At 41.2% G+C, this 17,028-nt stretch overlaps 1 protein-coding gene across 1 annotated transcript; it reads right to left on the bottom strand.

Moving 5' to 3' along the window:
• Window positions 1-3,495: 3,495 nt before the first annotated feature.
• On the bottom strand, window positions 3,496-17,026 carry clec14a (C-type lectin domain containing 14A). The gene is made up of 2 exons (XM_044374574.1): window positions 16,872-17,026; window positions 3,496-5,776 (listed from the first exon to the last, which is right to left on the bottom strand). Exon 2 carries the CDS (start codon window positions 5,743-5,745, stop codon window positions 4,435-4,437), a length of 1,311 nt encoding a protein of 436 aa, XP_044230509.1. The 5' UTR covers window positions 5,746-5,776; window positions 16,872-17,026; the 3' UTR covers window positions 3,496-4,434.
• Window positions 17,027-17,028: the final 2 nt, after the last annotated feature.

The following is a 17,028-nucleotide window of genomic DNA, read 5'->3' as shown; positions in this document are numbered from 1 at the left end:
GAGTGTGTGTGTGAGTGAGTGTGTGAGTGTGTGTGTGTGTGAGTGTGTGTGTGAGTGAGTGTGTGTGTGAGTGAGTGTGTGAGTGTGTGTGTGAGTGAGTGTGTGAGTGAGTGAGTGTGTGAGTGTGTGTGTGAGTGTGTGAGTGAGTGTGTGTGTGAGTGAGTGTGTGAGTGAGTGTGTGTGTGAGTGAGTGTGTGAGTGAGTGTGTGAGTGTGTGAGTGAGTGTGTGAGTGTGTGAGTGAGTGTGTGTGTGAGCGTGTGAGTGTGTGAGTGTGTGTGTGAGTGTGTGTGTGTGAGTGAGTGTGTGTGTGAGCGTGTGAGTGTGTGAGTGTGTGTGTGTGAGTGAGTGTGTGAGTGAGTGTGTGTGTTACAGCCTGTTATTAAAGTCATGTTGATGGATTTGTTTCTCCATGAACTCTTCAACTCCGTCTTATCAGTCAAACTATCAACACACTCACACACTCAGAGGAATATTTCCCAGCAGCCTCTGCTGTCAGTCATGGCGCTGCAGACCACAGGTGAGCTGAGTTTACCTGAAGGTCAAAGGTCGGTTGTTAAAGTGTCTCAGCTGGACATTGGGGTCAGATCAGGTGACCTCTGACCTGTAGCCTGACTTCCTTTAGCCGTCTGCTTTTTATTTATTTATTGAAAATCAGCGGGAGAATCTGCAGCCACTGGTTGGCGACCCTGTGACCTGCGTTGTCGGGGGCAACAGATGTTTCTTTTTTAATCAGAATCTGATTCATGAGTCTGTTTTCATTATTATTATTTAACTTGCAGGACCATAAAGACTGAAGTCAAAAATAAGAAACACATTAAAACTACTGCACTGAAGTTCAGTTTGAGGTATTTGTGCTTTACTTGAGTATTTCCATGTGATGCTACTTTCTACATTTCAGAGGGAAATATTGTACTTTCTACTCCACTACATTTATTTGACAGCTTTAGTAACTTTTCAGATGAAGATTTGACACAATGGATAATATAACAAGCTTTTAAAATACAACACATTGTTAAAGATGAAACCAGTGGTTTCCAACCTTTTTGTCTTTTGACGTCTTACAAAAAGCAGTGTGTAGTCGGGGTCACATTTCACATGTCTATGAGTTGTTAACAGCTCCACCAAATAGTGATTTTTCCCTCTAAACTTCTCACATGCTTTCATTTCAATAAATGTTCAAATGATCCAATATTTCAGCAAAAATCAAAGATTAGAGAAAAAGTCCAAAAACTGAAAACAGATTTGTGTATCAGAACTTTGTTTTTTCTTCTTTCCTCTCCCATTAATCATCTCACCACCCCTCAGATTTATCTACTGACCCTTTGGAGGGGCCCGACCCCTAGGTTGGGAACCACTGGACTAAACTAGCTAACTGTATATAAAGTAGTGTAAACTAGCTCCACCTCCAGCAGCTACAACAGTAACATGCTGCTCTAACACTGATGCTTCACTATTAATAATCTAATGATGTCATATATAATAATATATCAGTCAGAGGGACCAAACCACTACTTTTACTGCAATACTTTAACTACATCAAGCTCATAATACTTATGTACTTTTACTGCAATACTTTAACTACATCAAGCTCATAATACTTATGTACTTTTACTGCAATACTTTAACTACATCAAGCTCATAATACTTATGTACTTTTACTGCAGGAAAGTATCTGAGTACTTCTTCCAGCTCTGTGTTTACTGTAAGTATGTATTTGTCTCAGCTTGTCAGATTTAATAAAGGTTCAGTGGTTTGTATTGACGTATTGATTATTGTGCAGCTGAATCAGTTTGTGTGGCTTCAGATTTATTGATCAGATGTTCTCAGGTAGATGCTGCCACCTGCTGGTTCTCCTTCACACACTGAAAACTGTCACATTTTAAATGTTCAGTGTTGTTCAGTGATTATTGAACACGGAACAGACGAGATAAAACACTTTGAATGCATATATTTAAATGAACATTAGACACATTTAATGTACAAAAATCACAAAATAACTAAACTAATGTTGCAAAACTAGCTGCAAAATCACAAAGCATGTGACAGTTGTTTTGTTATGAAAATGGGAAAGCAGCACAGTCACACGTGTAAGCAGAGCTTTCCTCTCCACAGCTGTGATTGGTCGACTGTGATGCAGGTATAAAGAGTTAAAACGTGTTTCAGATGCAGGTCACCAAACCGTCAACAACATTTAATCAGCAGAAGAAGAGAGTCAGTTATTATCTCAGAATATTTTATTTCAGACCTGAAGGACGACAGAAATCAGCTTTACTCATCTGATAGATAACAAACTCTTCTTCTTCTCCTGTCAGCAGCACAAACTGTCACCATACTACATTACCCAGAATGCCCTGCAGCGTGTGAGTGTCCTCAGCTGCCACTGGAGGGAGTCAGATCCAACAGATCAGCAGACCTGAACCCTGCAGGTCATCATTGATCAGGTTTATTTATCAAACTGATTAAAGTCACATTTTAAACTGCAATAAAAGATAAAATTCTTTACGTTTAGTCACAAATTTGAGAATAAAAGTGTAAAAGTCAGTCAGATGTCGGAGAGCTGCAGGTGATCCTCCATGACTGTTTCTGTCTGATCAGACTCAATATCATTGATCAGGATCAATAACACAAAGCAACAGTAACAAGAGTCTTTTTACTCTGTTATTTGATTTTGAACATATTTTTAATTCAATATTTATCAAACAAACAACCAGAACAAATATTTTTCTCTTTTTCTCTAATCTTTGATTTTTGCTGAAATATTGGATCATTTGAACATTTATTGAAATGAAAGCATGTGAGAAGTTTAGAGGGAAAAATCACTATTTGGTGGAGCTGTTAACAACTCATAGACATGTGAAATGTGACCCCGACTACACACTGCTTTTTGTAAGACGTCAAAAGACAAAAAGGTTGGAAACCACTGGTTTCATCTTTAACAATGTGTTGTATTTTAAAAGCTTGTTATATTATCCATTGTGTCAAATCTTCATCTGAAAAGTAACTAAAGCTGTCAAATAAATGTAGTGGAGTAGAAAGTACAATATTTCCCTCTGAAATGTAGAAAGTAGCATCACATGGAAATACTCAAGTAAAGTACAAGTACCTCTAAACTTGTACATCAGTAAATGTACTGAGTTAGTTTCCACTACTGTGTGTTTGTCACACTGATATTAAACATGTTCAATATGTTCATGTGCAACAATCTGATCTGTAGAGTGAAGTGTTGATCACATGACCTTCATCACGTCTGTCCATTGTGTGTGTGTGTGTGTGTGTGTGTGTGTGTGTGTGTGTGTGTATGTGTGTGTGTGTGTGTGTGTGTGTATGTGTGTGTGTGTGTGTGTGTGTGTATGTGTGTGTATGTGTGTGTGTATATGTGTGTGTGTGTGTGTGTATATGCATGTGTGTATATGTGTGTGTGTGTGTGGGGGGGGGGGGGGTTATTTCCTGTCTGAACATCTGAAACAGGAAGACTAGTATGTAAACAAAGAGCAACGGTTTCCTGTCCTACAGAAACCTCTCATCATATCTGGTATGTGGACGTCTACTCAAAGTATTGATTACGGAGGTCATCCAAATATTTTTGGCCATGTAGGAGCTCAGAGACCAACACAAGATAAAATCTGTGAAACTTTATTTATTTATTTTAAAAAAAACCTTCATTGAGCAAGAAATTAAAAAAGTTTAATTTTCTGACATTAGATGTTTTAATTTCTTCAGTTTGAAGAAATCCGCCCCCTTCGCTCTTCCTATCAATCAACAGCTGAAACTGCAGTTTTAAAAATAAAAACTAATATACAAACTCAAAAACCTAATTTATATACTTCAGACTTTAAGTACAAATAAGAATAAACCTTCAGAGCTTCGTTATAACAACAATATATTCATTACATTTACATTTAAATGTTGCATTTTGAAAAAATATTCTTTTATGTGCCAATCAATACATCTATTTCACTCTTTTGTCTTTAAATAATTCAAAAAATTAAAAATGTATTAATTAATTGATCAATTTTAATTGATTAATTGATTACATTTTTAAAAAAACCTTGTCTTGTGTTATTTCCAGGTCACTAATTGGACAATTTAAATTAAATAAACCAGTTGTTAATTAATGAATCAATCTATTGACAGCTTTCTAAATGTTTGTACTCAGTTACAATTAATTAATGAAAACATCAGGTGAGTGGACAAAATAATAGAAACACCCCTAAGTTTGAACCAATTTAATACTTAAAATCAAACTGTGTGTTTTCAGAGTGCTGCCTGTCAGACGGAGCTCAGGGATTACTGACAGGAGCCTGTAACTCATAAACAAGTCAAACTTTATAAAAACATTTTCATCTGACAGCGAGCTGTAAATGTTGTCACTAATGATGTCACTGTCGCACAGCCATGGTGATACGCCCTCGACCAATCACAGCTCAGCTCCCTCATGTTGTCGTCTTCTCATTGGCTGTTTCGAAGGAATCCTTGCCGTCCTTGCTGTCCATGTCCATCTTCTCCGCTTTCTTCATGGCGCGTTTCTTCGACCGCCTCATCAGGCAACACTTCACCGTCACCGCGATGACCACCACCAGCACGATCAGCGCAGCCACGGCAACAATCACCCAGATCAGGTTGCCTGTGCACACTTGCGAGTCCTCGTCATGGTATTCCCCGTCCTGGTCAGAGCAGACGCACTTGTAGGAGCCCTGTGTGTTCAGGCAGGTGTGTCTGCAGGGGCCGCCGCCGCCGCCGCACTCATCAATGTCCACACAGTTTCCAGAAGTGTCTTTCTTAAAGCCGTCGATGCACGGCAGACAGATGGCGGTGAAGTTGGCGGGAGAGTCGTCCTGCAGACGCCACACGGCAGGACGGCCCGAGCAGTGCAGCTCCAGCTGGACCGACGACCAGCACTCCACCAGGATCCTGCTGCTGTCGTTCGGGTGCAGACTGAGGGAACGAATGGAGGCGACTGGGTGGATGCACGAGTCCGACTCTGGTCCAGCGTCAGGCTCAGGTTCTGGTTCAGGTGTAGCTGGTTTAGATTCAGGTGCAGCTGGTTTAGATTTAGGTGTAGGTGGTTTAGATTCAGGTGTAGCAGGTTTAGATTCAGGTGTAGCAGGTTTAGATTCAGGTGTAGGTGGTTTAGATTCAGGTGTAGCAGGTTTAGATTCAGGTGTAGGTGGTTTAGATTCAGGTGTAGGTGGTTTAGATTCAGGTGTAGCTGGTTCTGGTGTTAGGTCCTCAGGTCTCCGTACTGTCTGTCCGTCTGCCAGCTTGCAGATGAACTGGCTCTCGGTCTTACAGCTGACGGAGAGCAGACCCCAGCTGCTGACAGTCGACCTGTCTAACTCCCCTGTCAGTACCGCGCATCGAACCGTGGTGCAGGTTCCCTTTGGCTCCTCCTTCCAGCGGCTCATCTCCATCTCCTCGCCACCGTCCGCCATCCACTTGAACCCTTTCAGTGGCAGCTCAGACACGATGCACTCGTTCTTGGGCTTCTGCAGTCCAACCCAGTAGGTGAATCTTGTCTTCTCCAGAGGTGATCCCGTGGAGACCAGCTGGAGGACGTCGGCGACCTCCTGCTTGGTTGCGAGCGTGGTGAGGACACCAGGGGAACACTTAATTTTGGCCTGATTGAAGCTGACCTCATTGCGGTTGAGGATGTATTTTGGCGTCGAGGCCGGCTCAGCAGAGACGCCTCTGAGCAGGGTGATGATCCACAGGTAAATGCAGCAGGAGCTCAGCCAAGACGCCATCTTCTCTGACTCCTCCTCTGATGATGTCACTCTGTAAAAACAGAGACGATTACAGGAAAAGTTTTTAACAACAGACGGACACCAAGCTCAAATATTTACAGAAAATTTGCTTGTGATAATTTCGGGTTAAAGACGGTGATTTTAACCAAAGAAAGATGGTCTGACAGCATCTGAAACCTCTCTGACGTCTGATTCAGAGACTCTGTGTCTGACAATCTGACATCACACCTACCTGATGCAGTGATTGGTCACATGTGTGGAAGTGGGTTTGACCTTCCCTAAAAAGCTTTCTTCTTTAATTTTTCACACTTGTGTTATTTCTCATGGAAGCCAATTAGTGCAGTACTATGACTGTGATCCAGGAGAGACTGTCTGAAGGCTCTAATATCCATATTTGTAGGATTCACAGCATCAAGACAACAAAAACAATCTCAAAAATTAAATATAAAATACTAATGAAATAACATTTTAAGTTGTTTCCCACAGAGACGATATTCTCTATCACAATATGCAGACGATACTCAACTCTACAGTATTCTTTCTTCAACTGAATCACTGCATTGATCACATTAATGATTGGATATTCTCTCTCCAACTTGACAAACTAAAGTCTTTGTTTTTGGTCGTAGTCGTTAGCAACCACATGAATCATTTTAATCATCTTTTAATCACAGGAGTAATAAGAGACCTGATGTCTAAAGCATGCATTTCTTATCAGACGACTGTGAGGTCAGATATATCAGAGCTGAGGGACAGTTTCTCAGTTATAATTATGACTTTGATGTTCACAAGAATGACTTTTACAAGTTAGAAACTGGTAATCACCTGAACATGAGGTGAATGAAGAGCTGTACTTCAACTCTGCCTTCAATTAAATCTGAAAACTTAAGATTATTATATAATTATTTTCCATGTTTCCTAATGTCACTGCCTCCAGTCAGCTCTAATATGTAGAAACCATATAAAAAATATAAAATTACAGTGCGTACCACACTGCAAATCACTGGGTTCAAATTTGACCCGTTTTTGGTCCATATAGCGGCAACATGTCAGGTTAACTTTAACAATCTGTTACTGTGAGTCAGTGTTACACACAACAAGCTTCAGCTACAAACTGTCACAGATTTATTGTTTCTTGTACAGATCGATGTGCAGATGACGTTCAAAAGATACACAAGTTATTAACAATCAATATCAAACAAACATGTCAGTTTAAAAAGAAAAGAGTAGATTATAACAAGCTTTAGTTTGGCTATATAATAAAAAAATAACAATAAAATGGGCACAAAACAACATTAACCCAGTATTGTGTCGCTGCTCTATCGACCCAAACTGGGTCAAACTTTAACTCGGTGGTCGTTAGTGTGTTTATATATCAAAGACTCAAAGACTGCACAGAGAACAGTGCACAGTGAAATGTTTGGTTATCCATAAAATAGAGACAAATACAAAGACATTTTAAATAGGAACATTATTATTATTACATTATTATTCAGGAGAAAATGGAACAATAAGGGGCAAAAAATCTAATTCTGTGCAACACTGTGAGAGTTTATTGCAGCATGTAAAGTAGTTACAGTGGAGTATAATAAGAATATGGACACTGATTTAAAGAAACTTTGATAACTATGTAAATATATAACAGGACAGCAACGTTTATCCCATCATAAACTGATTCATCTCAACCCTTTATTGAAATTTAAAAGAGAAGCTGTTCGTCAGTGTTCCCAGGGCGAACCGGGAGTTTTCTTCCTGGTCTGCAGGGATGGAGGCATAATGCCAACATCTACATTTTGTCTCATGGCTATACAACAACATTACCACAAACTTTGCTATTTTCTATCTATTATTACAGTTTGCTAGTCTATCTAACCCACAAACATCATAGACAATGAAAATACATCAGTAGGGTCTGCAGTACGGTTCATTAGCTGGCATGTCTGAGGAGTGAATGGGCAACAGAGCTCGAATATTTACACACTTGACAAGACTGCATTTTTACAGGAAACTCACTTGCGGGTCATATTTTTTTAAGGAAAGCTTGGGTAGGGCAGGTGCTCCATTCAAACTTTAGTGGCAGATCGAGTGGAGCAGCAATATTAATCCACAAAAAAGTCTTATTCACTGCTTCAGAAATAATATCAGACCCCCAAGAGCGCTACATTATAGTATCAGGCCATCTTTACCACACCCCTGTGGTATTGGCTAATATATATGCTCCCAGTAGGGATGACTCAGACTTTTTCAGGAAGATACTGACATTATTTCCTGACTTAAACACACATCACTTAATATTTGGCGGAGACATGAACTGTGTGATAGATACAACTCTGCATCGTTCTGACCTCAAGCCGACATCTGCATCAGACATGTCCAGGGCTTTGTCCAGTGTCATGAATCATACAGATTGGAGATTTTTACACCCTTCTAAAAAAGAGTTTTCTTGTTTTTCACATGTGCATCAGTCCTATTCCAGAAAAGACTTCTTCTTCATAGATAAACGCCTTCTCCCCACTTTAAATCTGTAGAATACTCTGCGATCGTAGAATCTGATCAAGCACCCGTCATCCTTGATGTTAACGTTACACTTAACTACTTTACAAAATCAATCAATCATTCAGAGACTGAACACAACATTACTCTCAGATACAAACTTTTGCCAATACATATCAAAAGAAGTAGATGATTTTCTTTGAACCAATCAGACAGACCCCATATCCCCATCCATATTATGGGAAACCCTAAAGGCTGTACTCAGAGGACATATAATATCATTTTCAGCGTCAAGAAATAAATTACAAAAACAGGCACAGGAAACACTAATTGATTAATCCATCTTAAAAACTGATCAGCAGTATTCAGTAAACTCAACCCCTGAACTATACAAAGAGAAACTAAATTTAAAAGCACGATATGAGCTGTTATCCAGAGAGGATAGAGCGGAACCTGCTGCCGTCACCTGCATTTTTTTACGAGCGATGGGGAAAAGGCGGGACGCCTTCTTGTCCACCAGTTGAAGAGCAGGTCTGTGTCCAGGTTAATCCTTTCTATTAGACAATAGATCCACAAGAGATAAATAATACATTAAAAAATATTATTCAAACCTATACACATCAGAATTCCCCCCAAGATACTTCTCATGTGACAGAGTTTCTAGAGAGTCTTGACATCCCAACTTTAGGACAAGATGATGGTGACACTCTGGAGAAACCTCCTGGGCCAGACGGCTTTCTGGTAGAGTTTGCTTCACAACTAATATCTTTACTTCTGCACATGTTAAATCATTCTTTTGAGCAGTCATGCCTGCCACAGTCCTATTGAAGCCAGGTAAAGAGCCAACAGAGTGTGCCTCACGCAGGACCATATCTTTGTTGAATGCAGATGTAAAGATACTTTCAAAAGTTTTAGCTGCTAGAATAAACAGAATAATCTCTGACATCATCTCAACAGACCAAACTGGTTTTATCAGAGGCCGCCACTCATTCATTAACATTGGCAGACTTTTAAATGTGGTGCGTTCTCCTCCGTCCAGGGGCGTGTCAGAGGTGGTAGTGTCCCTGCACGCGGAGTCGAATCTGTATTGCATAACTTTGGGTTTGGTCCAAAATTTATTACATGGATCCGTTTACTGTATTCTTCTCCAAAGGCAGCAATAGTAACAAACAGACCATGTTCACAATATTTTCCTGTACACTTTCACACATGGGGGGTCCAAGGTGGGGGTGACACTGTTTCAGTTTTATCTGTGTTCAGTTGCAGGAAGTTGGAGGTTGCGGAGGTGAAATGGCGAATAACATGACCAAAGGGTAACAGATACAAACTGAACAGTACAGCTTCAAGTACTGAGCCCTGTGGGACCCCACATGACATGAACTAAAGTCGTCAACAGTGACTTTGAATACTGATGATAAGTAAGATGAAAACCAGTTTAGAGCAGTTCCACCGAGGCCAACCCAGTTCCTCAGTCTGTTGATCAACTGTATCAAAGGCTGCACTAATGCCACTTAAGACTGGTGCGTGGAACAGAGAGCGAGCCGTTGTGTTTGGGCGTCGTAGATCAGCCACATCGGCAGGAGCCTGACGGTGCAAACAGAAGTACTGAGATTACCAGAGTCCCCACTCATTAGGATGTTATTTGTTGAGTAGGGCTGTTTCCGTACTGTGGTTCTTTCTAAAGCCACGTTGGAATTTGTCAAATAAACTGTTTGGATATTGGACAGTAGTTATGGGGCGAGGGGGCCGGGGGGGAAGGGGGGGGAGGCGTTGGATCTAGACCAGGTTTCTTAAGGAGAGGCTGGATACAGGCCTGTTTAAAGTAGACCAGGACCAGGCCGGACAGAGGAGACTTGTTTACAGTGCTAAAAAGCCAAGGGGCGATGACTCCAAAAACCTCTAAGATGCCCCCACAGTATGATAAATGCCCTCTAAAATACCCCCACGGTATGATAAATGCCCTCTAAGTTGCCCCCACGGTATGATAAATGCCCTCTAAGATACCCCCACGGTATGATAAATGCCCTCTAAAATACCCCCACGGTATGATAAATGCCCTCTAAGTTGCCCCCACGGTATGATAAATGCCCTCTAAGTTGCCCCCACAGTATGATAAATGCCCTCTAAGATATCCCCACGGTATGATAAATGCCCTCTAAGATACCCCCACGGTATGATAAATGCCCTCTAAGATACCCCCACGGTATGATAAATGCCCTCTAAAATACCCCGACGGTATGATAAATGCCCTCTAAAGTGCCCCCACAGTATGATAAATGCCCTCTAAGTTGCCCCCACGGTATGATAAATGCCCTCTAAGTTGCCCCCACGGTATGATAAATGCCCTCTAAGATACCCCCACGGTATGATAAATGCCCTCTAAGATACCCCCACGGTATGATAAATGCCCTCTAAAATACCCCCACGGTATGATAAATGCCCTCTAAAGTGCCCCCACAGTATGATAAATGCCCTCTAAGTTGCCCCCACGGTATGATAAATGCCCTCTAAGATGCCCCCACAGTATGATAAATACCCTCTAAAGTGCCCCCACGGTATGATAAATACCCTCTAAGATGCCCCCACGGTATGATAAATGCCCTCTAAGTTGCCCCCACGGTATGATAAATGCCCTCTAAGTTGCCCCCACGGTATGATAAATGCCCTCTAAGTTGCCCCCACAGTATGATAAATGCCCTCTAAAGTGCCCCCACGGTATGATAAATGCCCTCTAAGATGCCCCCACAGTATGATAAATGCCCTCTAAGTTGCCCCACAGTGTGATAAATACCCTCTAAGTTGCCCCCGCGGTATGATAAATACCCTGTAAAGTGCCCCCACAGTATGATAAACACCCTCTAAGATGCCCCCACAGTATGATAAATACCCTGTAAAGTGCCCCCACAGTATGATAAACACCCTCTAAGATGTCCCCACAGTATGATAAATGCCCTCTAAGATGCCCCCACAGTATGATAAACACCCTCTAAGATGCCCCCACAGTATGATAAATGCCCTCTAAGATGCCCCCACGGTATGATAAACACCCTCTAAGATGCCCCCACAGTATGATAAATGCCCTCTAAGTTGCCCCCACGGTATGATAAATGCCCTCTAAGTTGCCCCCACAGTATGATAAATGCCCTCTAAGATGCCCCCACAGTATGATGTCTAGTTATGGGTAGATCAGGATGAAATGTCCTATAGAGTCTCTAGATGTGACAGTCTGGAATGAAGTGCCCTCATGGTGCCCTTTCAGTGGTAGAAGATGTGATGGCGCCTGTAAGGAACCCCAGAACAAGAAAACATGATGAGCCCTTTAAATGAAGAGGATGTAATGAAGTGTCCTATGATGCTGCTGTAAGGGTGTGACCTGGAGGTTCTGTATGGCTGCCCTTCTAGTGAACATAAAAATGGAAAAAGTGCAATTTAGGGTTTCCCTAAGTCTAAAATAATGAAGTGCAGAACCGGGTGCCCTTTAAATGAAAAAAGTGCCCTTAGGGTGCACTGTATGAAACCTTGTGAAGTGTTTCCTTCCTTTGAAGAACATGACACACTGCTCTCTATATGCCCTTATGATGGAGTAAACTGGCTGTTATAAGTTAATGTATGCTTTATGTAGGTTGACCGTTAGGAAAATAAAGCAGCCTTAGCTGATGTTATTCCATTCAGTTGATTTTGGTACAGAACTACTCACTAGTTTGCTCAGTCACACATCTTTAGATTGTTTGGATCAGTGCAGTCTGAGCTGTAGGTTTGATCCTGTGACACTTTGTGAGGCTTTTTAGCAATTAAAACAAGTGTATGGATTAAATTTTTAACATGGATACATTACTAATGTATGTAGTCTGTATTTAATATAATTGCTTTAATGTTTAGGCCTGTCAAAAGCTGTACAGCACACGAAACAATATGCTAGATGGATAATAGCTAGCTAGCTAGATATGCATTTAGCCATCTCTACACTAAACACTTGGTTCAAACTGGAAATCAACCTTGTGGTGTAGCAAAACCTGAAAGAGACATCTTTATTCTTCATTCAAAAGGTGTTTACAACCCTTTAGCTTGGATTAGCTTGTACTTGTAGAGATGGAGATTAGCACTGGGTTACTTTATGATTACAGAATACCAAGAAGAGACAGAACATTACAAAGAGATCTGCAAAATGCAGCTGGAGGCAGCGAGGGAGGAAATGAGAGAGATAAAGGTACATTAGCCATTAGCAACAAGCAAACAGAGAGGAGTAAAAACATCCTACTAGTGCAGTTCTAGTGCTGTATGTCAGTGTCTTACTACGGAGGAAGACAGCATTGTTCCTCTGCTCTCCCTGTCAGCAACGTCTCAGCTGAGCTTAAAGAAAACGACGTGAACACAGTGACGACTGCATCAGTCGAGCACTCAAACTCCAGGCTGAAACAGATCATGACCCCTAATTAGAAACAGACGTTCTCAGATCATCTGCTGTTGTCCATTCAGAGGGACTCCCCATCCACCATAATGAGGTTGTCATGGAGACCACTGTCTCCATTTGCAAAATGGAAAGGTGCACATTCCTCTCACTCATCCGATCAACATATCAGTCATGAACTTGTGATGTTGGAGAAATGCTTATTCACTTATGTCTAATGTGTTTGTTCACACACATTTCCTGTAGGGGGACTTTAATTCCCTGACCAGACCTGCTCGACCCTTTAAGGTGTGAACTTCCCCTTTAAACTGTCTGTAATGCTGGTTAGTTCCAAAGAAGGGAATGTTTACCTGCAAACATTATTAACAATAAGTATTTCATTTATGCCTCTTGAGGAAACAAAATGTCATTAATATAAAAAGATTAATGCCGGCACTAATTCCACAGACCCTCCCTGATTGGCTGCAGACAGCAGGTGACAGGATATAAAAGGTTTAGAAAGACAGCAAACTGGCTGGTCTGTTTCTTCTCCTCCAGGAAAGTGGAGGAGGGCTGCTGTTCTGCTGTTTTTTGTCTCTTCCTTTTAGTTTGTGGTCGGTCTGAATAAATGTTTCTACTCTAACAAATCAACGCCTACTGGTCCATCCCTCCATGCACGCCACCAACCATCCTCACGTACAACACACATCAACATTTACAAACTCGAATTCAACAGGCTTGTTTCCTGCTTCTCTGACGAGAGAACAGACAGTTCCATGTTTTTACTGCAGATGTTTTTGAGAAACTGTAAATTGTATCACAGAGGTGTTGTTTCCTTATATTCTGACCCTTTTAACTAAACTTGCATCATTGTTGTCCGCTGACGGGCAGAGACATGAACGGATCAGATTTACATGCAGTGAGATCAGTGAGCGGATCCCTGAGGTTAGTGGGAGTAAACTCATCCAGCAGCGTGATGGAACCAGCAGGAATAACTGACGCTCAAATAGTTTACGATCTTTTCAACTAAATATTTGAGGGACTTCTCACGGTTCTCTGCAGATGTGGCGCAAAACAGCATCTGGAGCTGAAGAGAAATCTTGAGTTGTGCTTTTTAGAGGCAACTAGACTGAGAAGTAGGAGAGTTTCTGGCTCTTTCGCAGAGAATTAAATGAGGATAATAACTCCTTCATATGGAGTCAATGAACTTGAAGTTGAGACTTTTTCCATTTACATTCAGCTCTTCTACATTCTCTTTTTAATTTTCTAATATTTCCATTGATCCAGGGCGTCGGGTTGGAGGGACAACATGACCTAACTCTCATAGTTCTCAGGCACATGGTATTAAATTGATTAACCGTATCATTTACATTATTACAGCCATGAGCACTGAAGGTAGCAGCAAACGTCTGCAGCTGAATCGTTATTTAACGTGTGTTCACTGTTTGCTCAGAAGAGGCAGAATAAAGCAGAATAAAAGCTTTTTATGATGAAGAGGAGTTTATGTCTAAACCTTCAGCGTGCGGCCGTGGTCATGTGTAGGAGATGATACTCGCTGTTTTACCTTCAAAGATTCACTTTTACTGAAGAAATCTGATTATCAGGAGCCTCAACAGGAACATTAAAATCACCAACCAGTCAAATGTGGTCGATTTAGGAGGGCGATAGATAATAAAGCAGCTGGGAGGTTTCTCCTCCACCACTGAGACCAGTAGGGCTGAAGAACGTATAACTGGGGGAACAATAGTAAAGTACTTATGTCTCAGTTCAGTTTACTGGTTTAGATAAAGTCATTTACGTCGACCAGTGTGTTTATGTTTTTTAGGCTGATGACCAGACAGAACAGGAAGCAGCAGTGTGACCAGTCCTGCTGGGAGCAGACTGGGAGCTGCTGGGTGCAGACTGGGAGCTGCTGGGAGCAGACTGGGAGCTGCTGGGTGCAGACTGGGAGAGAGTTCAGGTAGGCGTGTGTGTGGAGGACAGAGAGGATGAGCAGCATGTTGAGATGAAGAGGAGCCTCCATCAACACGTCCACACTGAATAAAACCAGTAACGTGCACACTTTCATCATCATCATCATCATCATCATCATCATCAACAGTTTTTATATTTTATAATTCTAGTTGAGCCTTTTTGTTTGGATACTAAAGTTTTCCATAAATATTTCTGTGTTTACATGTTTATATAGTAACAAATATAGTTTGAGATGTTTCTCACTAGTGGCACCGACTGCGTCAACAGATCTGCTCCTCGTCGTCATTTGAAATATGAAACGGCGTTTTAGTGAAGCTTCGCCTGCTCGGACGCTCGGAGCGTCTTCATACAGTCACAGATGTTTTATAAGAACCGGATACCAAACTAAACAAACGGCGCCCGTTCAGGGCAGCGACAACGCCAAAAAAAGTTTCTAGCTTCCGGGTTTTCTTCCGCGTCGTGCGGCCCGCTGGCTCCGCCCCCCCTGAGCTCCCGCCCCGCCCACAGACTTTACATCAGGATGACATCACAGATTTTTAAATCGCTTTTCTCGACTCGTTTTACAACATGAAACCTGAACGGATCAAAAGTTCATCAGAGAAAAAGTCGTAATTGATGTTTGTAGCAGTTCGACGGGAAAATCCTGTCTGGGCTGCAGGAGGATTTTTCACAAATTTTTCGTCGTTTCGTCTCCAGATGTTCCCAAATGTTCCCAAATGTTCCCAAATGTTCCCAAATGTTCCCAACTGTTCCCAGATGTTCCCAACTGTTCCCAACTGTTCCCAACTGTTCCCAAATGTTCCCAAATGTTCCCAAATGTTCCCAGATGTTCCCAGATGTTCCCAGATGAGGTTTGATTCAGTGAGTCAGGAGACATAATCTGCCTCAAACATCCAACTAGATTTATTTTAATAACATTATTGATGATTTTATTTGCTGCTGATGTTGAGCTGAAAGTTTATTTAATAAAGGTTATAAATGGAACTCAAGTACAGTATTTTCTGTTTTATAGAACGTTGAGTCCTCATGGTTCTCATGTTCAGCTGAAATATAGTTGTGATCTGCAGGAAGTCGTTACGTACGACTCTTCACTGGCAGCAGTTTAAATAAATCACATTATTTTACTTTGCTTGATATTTTTCTGAATTCCTGCAATTTTACCACAAAAAGAGACAAAACATCACAAACTGTCTCGTGATTTTTTTGAGAAAAGCTGCAGAATCAAACATTTTTGGCTGCAATAATCACAAAAACCCTCCTGACGGGACTGTCTATAGTAATTATTGATGAACTTGTGCCGTTTTGTAACAGCTGAATATGGCAGCAGTTTAAATAAATCACATCAGTGTGAACTGCTGGGAGGGAGAGTAGAGGAGGAAGTGTGGTGTATTTTCATTAAAAGTCATTGGTGTGCTTAAAGACAATATTAAGCTATGCAGATTGATTTTATAAGTTTATAAGCAATAAGGGCTAGTGTGATACAATTTGTATTGGTGTAGTTATAATCTCATGAACCATATTTAATCACACTGTACGTATAGAGGCACGGTAGAAGAATCATAATCATACACTGGAGAAATCTGAGTGTGTTTGTATTACATGTCACTTTGCTTGGGTCTGCTAAAGTCTTCACCTTTCAAACATACTCTCTGGAGGAGATCAAGAAATAAGGGTGTAAAATGACTAGAATAACTTATAAAAAATAAGAGGCCAGAAGACAACTTGGCAATAATGGTGTAAAATGATTCCCAATACTTATATATAAATTGGATATAATCAGGTAGAATTGAATATGCCAGTACATATCCTCAAACACCTCAAAACCTGTTTTGAAGAGTTTTGACCAACAACGAGTGACGGAGATAAAAGATACATAATAATTGGTCAAAAATTAGGGAAGGTGGATGATAAGGTGTGACCTAAGCCGACCCAAGGACATAAAAACAATGCCCCAAAGAAAAACCTTTGGAGCGATTTGGTTCTTTGTAAAAGTGCTACTTGCTCCCCTTTTTTACCGGCAATAAAGAACCTCTGACTCCCTTTTTATGATCAAGAGAGAGTTTTTTAGCTCTGGTACCTTTTTCTGCAACAATTTGATACCAAAGAAGTGAGTTGGAGTCATTTTCATGCAGTTTGTAATTAAACTGTGTTTAGTGAGTGTGATGTGTGATCATGATGTCATCATGCAGAGAGTGAGCTGCCCTTCCTCTTCTTCAGGATGTCCGAGGATCTTTATCCTTTAATTAAAATGACAGAAACTTTGTTTTCTTACCGTCAGACGGAGCTTCTTCTTCACTTTCTGATTTTTATCCTCCTGTTTCCACTCCTCCACTGCTGCTTTATTTCTCCTCCTATCTCCCAGTTTCTCCCAGTTTCTCCCAGTTTCTCCTGGTTTCTCCTCTACAGTAGCTCCGCTGACAGACTGACTG

The sequence above is a fragment of the Thunnus albacares genome, chromosome 15 (assembly GCF_914725855.1).
Source record: "Thunnus albacares chromosome 15, fThuAlb1.1, whole genome shotgun sequence".
Taxonomy (NCBI): domain Eukaryota; kingdom Metazoa; phylum Chordata; class Actinopteri; order Scombriformes; family Scombridae; genus Thunnus; species Thunnus albacares.
This window is presented reverse-complemented; position numbering and strand designations above follow the sequence as displayed.